The 9,525-nt window shown below is 33.0% G+C and overlaps 1 protein-coding gene across 1 annotated transcript; it reads right to left on the minus strand.

Annotated features, from left to right (window-relative positions):
- Window positions 1-1,317: 1,317 nt before the first annotated feature.
- On the minus strand, window positions 1,318-8,571 carry LOC143589151 (galacturonokinase-like). The gene is made up of 14 exons (XM_077069993.1): window positions 8,489-8,571; window positions 7,748-7,861; window positions 7,587-7,658; window positions 6,883-6,926; window positions 6,609-6,768; window positions 6,279-6,344; window positions 4,832-4,911; window positions 4,031-4,130; window positions 3,546-3,721; window positions 2,828-2,865; window positions 2,712-2,740; window positions 2,566-2,635; window positions 2,381-2,470; window positions 1,318-1,574 (listed from the first exon to the last, which is right to left on the minus strand). The coding sequence occupies exons 1-14, from the start codon at window positions 8,519-8,521 to the stop codon at window positions 1,330-1,332; spliced, it is 1,317 nt and encodes a 438-aa protein (XP_076926108.1). The 5' UTR covers window positions 8,522-8,571; the 3' UTR covers window positions 1,318-1,329.
- Between the last annotated feature and the right edge of the window lie 954 nt (window positions 8,572-9,525).

The raw sequence follows: 9,525 nt of genomic DNA on the forward strand, positions 1-9,525 counted from the left end.
TTGCATTTACTTACTACTGTGTTTACATATTCAAGCACCCTACCCCACAATCTAAGTTTGGTTACTTGATTATCCTTGTGTAATTTTTTACCAAAACAGTTTGGCGTCCACCGTGGGGTAAGTGGTGCTTTACATATTCAAATTCCAATTTCCGTGATCATTCACTACCCTTTAATCATCACCAATGGCATCTCAGTTGAAGCAATCATCTCCCAGCAAGTTGACTCAATCCACGAGTGTGGGTCTGAACCAGTCTTTACCATTAATGCCACCACTTCCAACACCACAAAGAATACATCTGCTGGTATTCCATTTGCTGGCTGAGGATCCCATCATGGTTTCTAACAATGAGATCCTCTCCTTGTTCAACCAAGTCCGGAAGCAAATAACAGAGAAACAACAGACCAACAAAACGTTTTTAGAAGAGATCCAGAAGTTGAAGTCAAAGAAAGCTAAAGTGATGGAGCCAATATTTATCCAGCAGCCCAGATCATGAATTTGAAGCTTTATGATCCCGGGGAAAAAGCAATGAAGACTTTAGCGCATCAGGATCCCAAGGGAAAGACATTGAGGATTGTATTCCTATGAGTCCTCTGCCCTTCAGAATCACGAATCCCCTGCTAAGATCACAGCAGCAAGGATCCCGAGATCAGCATATATATAAGGATCCTATTACCGGAAACACCAGTCAGGATCCTATTTTAGTTACTAACAATGCTGGATTTATGCAGGATACAGGGATGAATCCTACAATGGCTAAAGAGCTACAAATGCTGAAGAACATGATTTCTAGCGTACCCGACATAGTTCAACCTATACCAGAAGTGACTGTTGTAAGCACGAAGGTTTCAAGATTTAAGAAACAGTCAATGGATAGTCAACTAACAGTAAAGGTCATACTGAGCCGCCGGGAAACTCCAGTGGTTCAAAATATCAATTTAAGAATCAATGGTTCATGGGATCCCGCCCATATTACACAGAGGCAAATAATAATTAAACATATGTATTTAAACATTTTATATTAATAAATAAATAAATAATACTAACATTACACTTTATAATTTTGGATTAAATAGATGAAAATGAAACGATTGTGAAACGCTGAAATAAGTAACAACTTCCAGGGTTATTATTGATTTAAGTTTCATGTTTCATTTTAAATTTCTATAAGAAATGACACGTTAGCCCATCATGTCTCGATCTTACAATAGGTCTTATGAAGAAGATGCAACTCAAATAAATTTAATCAACATGTGGACACATACAAATGTATCAAATAAACAAAAATCACACATCATATACGTTGAAAACCATACATGAAAAGATGGCTCAAATGATTCGGGCGCAGTCACCCAAGTCGCATATCACAACGGCTGTATCTTTGTTAAGATGGCTAGCCAATTCCGGTTGAAGTTTAAAGTATTCACTTTTAACAAATGAAGCCGCTTCTTCGGCATACTCTGAATTCACAAATGCTGCACAACACCCTCTGAACCCAGCCCCGCTGAACCGGGCTCCATAAACACCGGGAGCTTTTAAAAGTATCGTGTATAGTTGGATTAGTGGCTCACAACCTATAAATACAATTATAAAAAATCTTCAAAATTTTGGCCCGAGAAAATTGATAGCCCGACTACATCAAGAAGCTTAATTGTGTCATTGGTTGGGAAAATGAGATATTTTGAAGAACTCATTACACGGATGGTGCGTGTTGTATGTTCATGTTACGGTTTTGGTTACTAACAAGAAGTAAAAAATCTGTAATTTCTCAAAAGGCAAGAACCAAAATCGTGTCGATAGGGTGAAAATTGGGCAACTTTTTGATAAAATTACTACGAGTATGGTTTCATCCGGTATGCTCAATTTACAGTTTTGGTCCCTAACAATGAGAAATTATTAATTATAGGTTTAAACATTAGACCACTAGTCTACATCTGTAGCTTCTCAAAGTTACGGACCAAAAACACAATATGAGCAAACCACATGAAATAGTAGTATTATAAAGGCTAATGCTAGAGAAAAGACCAAATGGGCAAGGTTGAATCAGATTGACTGGTTACTTTATAAAATTTTTGGAATTTGATAAACAATTAATATATTGAATGCAATTACAAAAACTTTCATGTGTTGATAGAATAAAAATCTGTAACAATAATGTGATTTTTGAATAACATATGAAAAAAATCAAGAGTACTCTTGATTATTTGTAATAAATATTATTATATAATAATTTGAACAGCTTATCTCTGGCCCTGAATTTTCCAAACAGGCGAAATATTATTCAAGTTTATCCCAAAAAAACAAAAATATTTACCAATTTTAAACACCTAAAGTAAGTAAACAATTTAAAATAATATAAATATATTCGAGGAAGACGTACCACATTCGTAGTTTTGAATTGAACTTAATCCCGACGCTGAAATAAGCTTTCCAAACTCTTCAAAATTACCACAGCCCCACGCTTCTAAACCTAAAACCAAATATATAATCAAATAGTGTGCAGAAAATACAATGAAATAAAATTATAACTGTATTAAAATCAAAATTTAATTAAAAAAAAAAAACCTTTAATGACGCGCGCATTCTCAGTGAAGTAATGTTCTGCTCTTCTAGCTAGATCCAATTCTAATTTGGGCTGCAGAGTTTATTATAATTAGTGGATCAATCATGTGACAGAAACTAATTCTTTGATAAATATATTTTAAATGAACCTTATGAGTCTCGAATTCTTCTTCTTCAACTGCAATAAATTTAAAGAATTCAGTATTCCAATTAATAAATAAAATAACAAAAATAGGTAATAACAGTAAAATGATATAATTCTAACCGTTAGTCAAAATAGGCTCATCTTCTTTCCCTGCAGCTCTGAGAAAAGTAAAAAAAATAAATAGATTTTAAGTTGATTAGGGCCTGTAAACGAACAGACCGGACATGAACAGAGCATGTTTGTGTTCATTCTTTTAACTTTATCCGCATGAACAATTAAACAAATGCGGTTTTCTTGTTCATGTTTGTTCATTAACAGTATAAACCAACGGTTGACGAACGTAAATGGTATAGATGAACGAACATAACTGAGCTTAAACCAATTAAAAGTAAACGCAAACATCGTGTTGGGCGTAAAAGGTTATTTAAAAACAAACTAAATTGTGACGGACCTAAAAAAATTTGAATGGAAATATTAACAAACTTAAACAAAATCAAACCAACGAACAAACATAAAAAAATTTAAATAAACTGTTGTTCACAAATATATACGAACAAACGAGGCATAGTTCATGCTTGTTTGCTTGTTTAACTAAATATACAAAAAAGTTTATTCATGTCCATTCGATTATTAACGTAGACGAACTTTCCGTCAAACGGTTCATGAATGATCCACGGAACGTCCGGTTAGCTTAGAAGCCTAAAGTTGATGACATTACTTCACAAACACAAACTCTAAAAAATCTTTATTGAAATGTATGCTTAAAATTTGAATAAAATTTGTTAACTAAATAATGTGTTAATGAACAAATACTTATAATATCCTTACGTGATCTTACTTTAAAAGAATCTCTGCAGCCTCCCGACACTCGATAACTCTTCGATTATAACCAGGGTTGGTCGTTAATGCTTGCTTTAGACCCGAAAATGCTAACAGAATCTTGTAAGGAATCTTGGATTCAGAATCTTTGTCGGTTACAAACTTTGGTGGGTGTATAAGTTTGTGTTTTTTGGTCTGCACAGGATTTACAAGATCCATGGAAATTTAAGTTTTTTATATTAAACAAGTAATTGTGCAAATTTTGTAGAATTGCATAAAAAGGTTAACCATATTGATCTTTTCGGATATAAGTCTATCAAAACGGGTTTAAATGGTCAACCGCATTATCTTGATTCTTGACCGCTTACAGGGTCAAATTGCATGAAATTGAACTTTTGTGGCGTAAAAATTTGCTACCTTTTTATTTATGCAATTATCACTTTAAACCTAAAAAAACATTAAAAAAGTTACATGTTTTGTCTTTTTTGTACAGCCAAAAGATACCTTGCAGTCCATACAAGTCAAACAACCGTAGCTCGAAAGCAATATAGCCGACTGATCCAATATGCCATTTTTCAGACCCAAATATTCATTCTCAATAAGCCTACAAGTACAATAAAATTCTGTTAAAATACGTAGTTTGAAATAACAAAGAATGTTGGAAATTAGGCAGCCAGCTTCATAGTTCTAAATAAATATCGTATTGAATAAAAAAAAAGGACCTGAAACTCAAAAAACTTAGATTGCAGCATAAACAGTTGTATCAACGTAACTACACACACGTAGCAAGATGAGTGAACCCAGCACTTTAGTAACGGGTTCGGCTTAAATAATTAGTATCTTATTATGACTATGAACACAGTATTATTACTGTAATAAATTAAACTTTTGAATAAAATTATTTCGGTGGTTGGATTTTGGGTGTTTTTTATTTGACCTTTCTTACAAGAACCCCACAAATTTCGGCTGTCATGTCTAACCCGTTTGATATATATGTCATGCTCAGGCTGACTTCTTTAATTAAAAGGGTAGTGTGACTAGTGTCAATTAAACAGATTCACTCGTCAGATGTCAGCCTGTTTAAAACAAGACTAAAACAAATATTTTTAAGGTCTACCCGTTTAACCAGTTTATTAAAACCCGCCAGCCCGTTTCACCCATCTTCAACTCATTTACAGCAAATTAATGGTTACCCGTAATAAATGAGTTACACAGGTCATATTCGGGTTACACAATTTTAAGTCGTGTGGGATAGGGTTGATGTTGACTGCCACCCCTAAGCCAATATAAGAGAGAAAAACCTACCGATCATACTCGATATTTTCTGTAGGCGATACTGTAAGATTATTTGCACTTTCCAGAGCTAATAGGCAAGCAATTCCAACCTGAAAATTCACAATTTATGATGTTCAAAAAATATGAATTTACAGAAAAATCGAAATAAATATTCAAACAGTGAGCATCATATAAAGCTTAAATGGATGTAAGCGTCAAAATAACAACCAAACAACAGTACTAAAATAGTAAAATGATAATAGTAAAATATCGGCAGCGCATAAAGTTGATTAAAATACAATAGCAACAGACAAAGATGCAAAGTGATAGGAATCAGGTTAGGCTAAACGGCTTTGAGGATCGAAATAAAAAACAACGGTAACTTGGATAACAAGCGGACGAATTGGGATACAGAAATCACCACCCGAGGAGCAATCTAACACTAGTTTAAGGTACAGAAATCACCACATAAACTTGTGATTAGGTTCCAGAGAACACCATTCAAGTTTGCTAAGCTTGAATTAGCAATGGAGAAACACAACCGGTCACTCATAATTCACAAAGAGATAAACTAGTAGCATAATTTTTAATCATAAAACACAGACCCCTTTCATTCACCGTAAAGTTCATGTTAGTGCACAGTTTTGTCGTCTCGAGTCTTTATAATTATCGTTTGTAATTTATTATTATTTTAATGTTAAAGGGTATTTATGTAAATATGAACCCATTCGTTATGTAAGGCTCATTCGATAAGGATTTTTAATGAATGAGCCCATTCGCTATTAATTATGGTTCATTTGTTAAGGATGTTTAACGAATGAGCCCATTCGCTATTAACTATGGTTCATTCGTTAAGGATGTTTAACGAATGAACCTTAATCATTATATGTAATTGTCCATTCGTTAAGGATGTTTAACGAATGGACCTCAGTCGCTATGTAATTGATCCATTCGTCATGGAATGTTGACGAATGGGGTATAGTGAATGAGTCATTTGTTATACCATAAGTTAACGAATGTAATAATGACGAATGGAGGCCCTTCGTTAGGGGATGTGTAACGAATGGCACCCCATCGTCTATATAAGGCTTGTTCAGCCTTTGATAATTTAAGTATTGATTAAGGTTATACCGAAACTCTGTCAAATTCTCTCAATCACTTCACTTAATATTAATCGTTTATTACCTAATCTAAAGCATATCACATAACTAGATCTATTATCTAATCAATATACAATGAATTGGTGTTGATTGAATCCGGTGTTTAACAGTTCAGTACAAATAAGAGACCTCACGTAGCATACTTCTAAGAAACCGAAACAACTAAAGGGACAAGAAATAAAGCACTTAACACCCTGTATACTTCCTACAAGTTTATGCATCAAGACATGTGAAGGATAATAAAAATGAAAAAATAAAAGTAGAGCTAACAGTCAATGAGTTAGAAAGCATAACAATAATACAAAAGTTAAACTTACCGCAGCAGATGAGCTTAAACCTGAACTGTCAAGACCTTCTGTACCACAAATGAATCCAGTAATCCCCTGCACCAAATTAAATCAAAAACTTTCATACAAAAATAGAGAATTTTTTTACAATCATAATTAATATTGTTACTTTTTATTAAAAAAAAATGATTTTCTTGCAGGGTAACCAGATCCTGCATGTTTCAGTTCATACTAGAAAATGACCCGCTTCAGAAAAAAATATATTTTGACCCGTAACCTGCCTCAACACACTAGCTTTTATTCATTGAAACATATTATTTATTATTATTATTATTATTATAAATCAAGAAACTAATTAACCTGTTTTAGATTATTTCCTCTAGATTGTAATGCATACAATGCTCCTTTTGCGTAATTTCCCCATTTACATTCCTCAACTGTATCAGATGGATGATTTTGACTTTTTTCAATCTTGCCATTTGACTTTGTGGTATCCTTTGGAAGCTGAATTTGGTCAACTCTGTGGTCATTTTTCCAAAACTAACTTATCAATTACAACACCATTATTAACATATTTTAATAATACTATTAATAATAATAATAATAATAATAATAATACAGAATAATTATTTACCTGAACCGAACTTCTCCACTAAATTGCCCGGACCTTAGTATAACCTTCGAATGCAGACAACCGAAGTATTATGAAAATAAGCGCATCAAAATTATTTTTAAAGGTCGTGTTAACGGATTGGCAGGTCGAACCCGGCATGAACACAAAAATCATGCCAGATGCATGAACCAAACGCGAAAAGAGTTTTTGCAGGATGACACGAAGACAACCTGAACAACCCAAAATTTTATTTTATTTTAAATTTTTTGCAGCTCTAAAGCTAGAAAGTTTTAGTAAAAGATACAATGTATATGACATGATTATATTTAAACTATAAAACCTGATATTAATTTCTCTTTTAGCTTCTAAAATTTGACTTAAAATACCCAATCAATGTAATTTAAGATACAAAAATAATGGGGTTAAACAATTCAACCCACAAGCCCGAATACGAGCAATTTAACCCGATATTTTACTTATTTAAAAATTTTTGCACTCTCATAAATTAGAAAAGGATACAAATGTATATAAAATATTTATGTTTAAACTACAAAACCTGATGTTTATTTCTCTCCAATCAATGTAATTTATGACCTAAAACACAGCTTAAAAAAAGAAAACTTCACAAAAAGGTTAAATAGTGCAATCCGTTTAGCTAAACTTGACACGTGTCACAGGTTCGTTTTGTGTCAAAAATTAACTATGGACCCTACAGAAGACGATACCTGAGAATCAGTAGAAGGCACAAACCCAAGAATTATTCCCTTATTAATTGTCATAGCTGAAACTATTCCACCCTTTTAATTCATAAAAATAAATAAAGTTAAGTCAATGTAAGATTTAAGTAACATATGAAACAAAATGGTAAATAGAGATATTAATCAACCTGATGATCAATATTAGCTCCCAATGGACAAATCCTGTATGAAGATACAACAACTTTTACCACATTTAAAGACCCCCCTGCCATGTCAGCAACAGCTTTCTTGATTTTATCCAACTGCAAATACATCAGACACAAAATATGTAACAAAACTGTTAGTGGTTCCAACCCAACACGAACCTGGAAATTTGACGCAGCCCGAACCAAATCAGAAACCGTTTTACACTTGAACATGAACACGACCCGTATATTCACGGACCAGGACCTTTGAAAAAATTTATTGCTTTTACATGTTAATACTTTAAATTTACATTTTCAAAATAAAAAATACAAATGTATATAAATAGAACAATTACATTTTAATTATAAAATATTATGTTGAATTCCTTTTAGTTAAGTTCTGACATAAGACACCCAACTAGTTTAATTACTTATGTAAAAAAACATTATATAAAATAAAAAATAAATACGTTAAACAGTCTACCCGCGAACCCGTCGTGTCGACCCAAACACATTAACACCAAACACATACCCGCGAATTTCGTGTTGAGTTACCCGAAAAAATAATCACAGATAAAAATTTTTAATCCACATTAATGAAGAGTAATTCAGTGGTAAATACTAAATACTAAATGCAATCATCATCAATGAAATGCAAACAAAATATTAAATTGTAATTGTAATTGTAATTCACTGAAAACCAAGCATCAATACTATCAGGAAACAGTGCAACAAAGATCTAACCTCTGAATCATTGGGCCAAGATGATGCACCCATTTTGATTGATTCTGGATCTGGGTTTATGTTGGAATGATGAGTTGATTTAAGATTTGAGTTAAAGAGTGAATTATTATTATTATTATTATTATTATTATTATTATTATTATTATTATTATTATTATTATTAGTGAGGGGTTGTGATGTCAACTTCGGTTTGGTTTTGTTTAAATCTTATCGTTTTTCGTCTGATTCATTCTGGTTGGATATTCACGTTATGTCATACGTGGCAATTAAGGTTTTATTATGTACAACATTAATTCTTTTTTCTTTTTAAACTTCAATTTTACGACTGATATTAATAAAAACCTAAGTGAACACATGGTATCATGGTATTCATATAGGATGAGATATAGACTCTTAGACCATGTGTAGTAAGGCCGACATATCGTGTATACCCGTAAATGATAAGACACGAACACGAAATGTCAGGGCGGATCTAGACTCGAAACCGAGCCGTAGCGCTCAAAAAAAATTTTCCCCCATATTTAATACAATGTTAACGAAACAAATTTAGACAACACGACAACAAATAATTTTAAACTAACCGGGTTAACGAACCAACAATGGCGGATCTAGGTTGGGCTGTAAATATCTCCTCTTCGGTTTTTAATAGCTTGAAACCAAGCCATTACATCTTCTTCATTTACTTTATCAAACGTTTCTCTTTCGACCGCACAAACTAAAGCATTGTTCAAATACTCATTACCCATGCGATTGCGCAAATCCTTCTTGATAAGCTTCATTTTAGAGAAAGAACTTTCAACGGTTGCAGTTGCAATCGGTAAAACCAATGCTAACTTCAATATTTGATAAACCAAAGGAAAAGTTGTGTGTTTTCCGGTTTCGACCATGACACGAGCAAGATCACCCATTCCACCCAGTTTTGCAAATTTAGCATCTTCCTTTAAAGTGTAATAAAAGGTCGTATGATCACCCGGAATACACTCTCTTTCTTTGTTAGTAAAATCACTCAGATACATCTCTGAAAAAGCCACTATCTT

The sequence above is a fragment of the Bidens hawaiensis genome, unplaced genomic scaffold (genome assembly GCF_021521415.1).
Source record: "Bidens hawaiensis isolate Kalapana, Puna unplaced genomic scaffold, B.hawaiensis_p1.1 tig00037253_1, whole genome shotgun sequence".
Lineage (NCBI taxonomy): Eukaryota > Viridiplantae > Streptophyta > Magnoliopsida > Asterales > Asteraceae > Bidens > Bidens hawaiensis.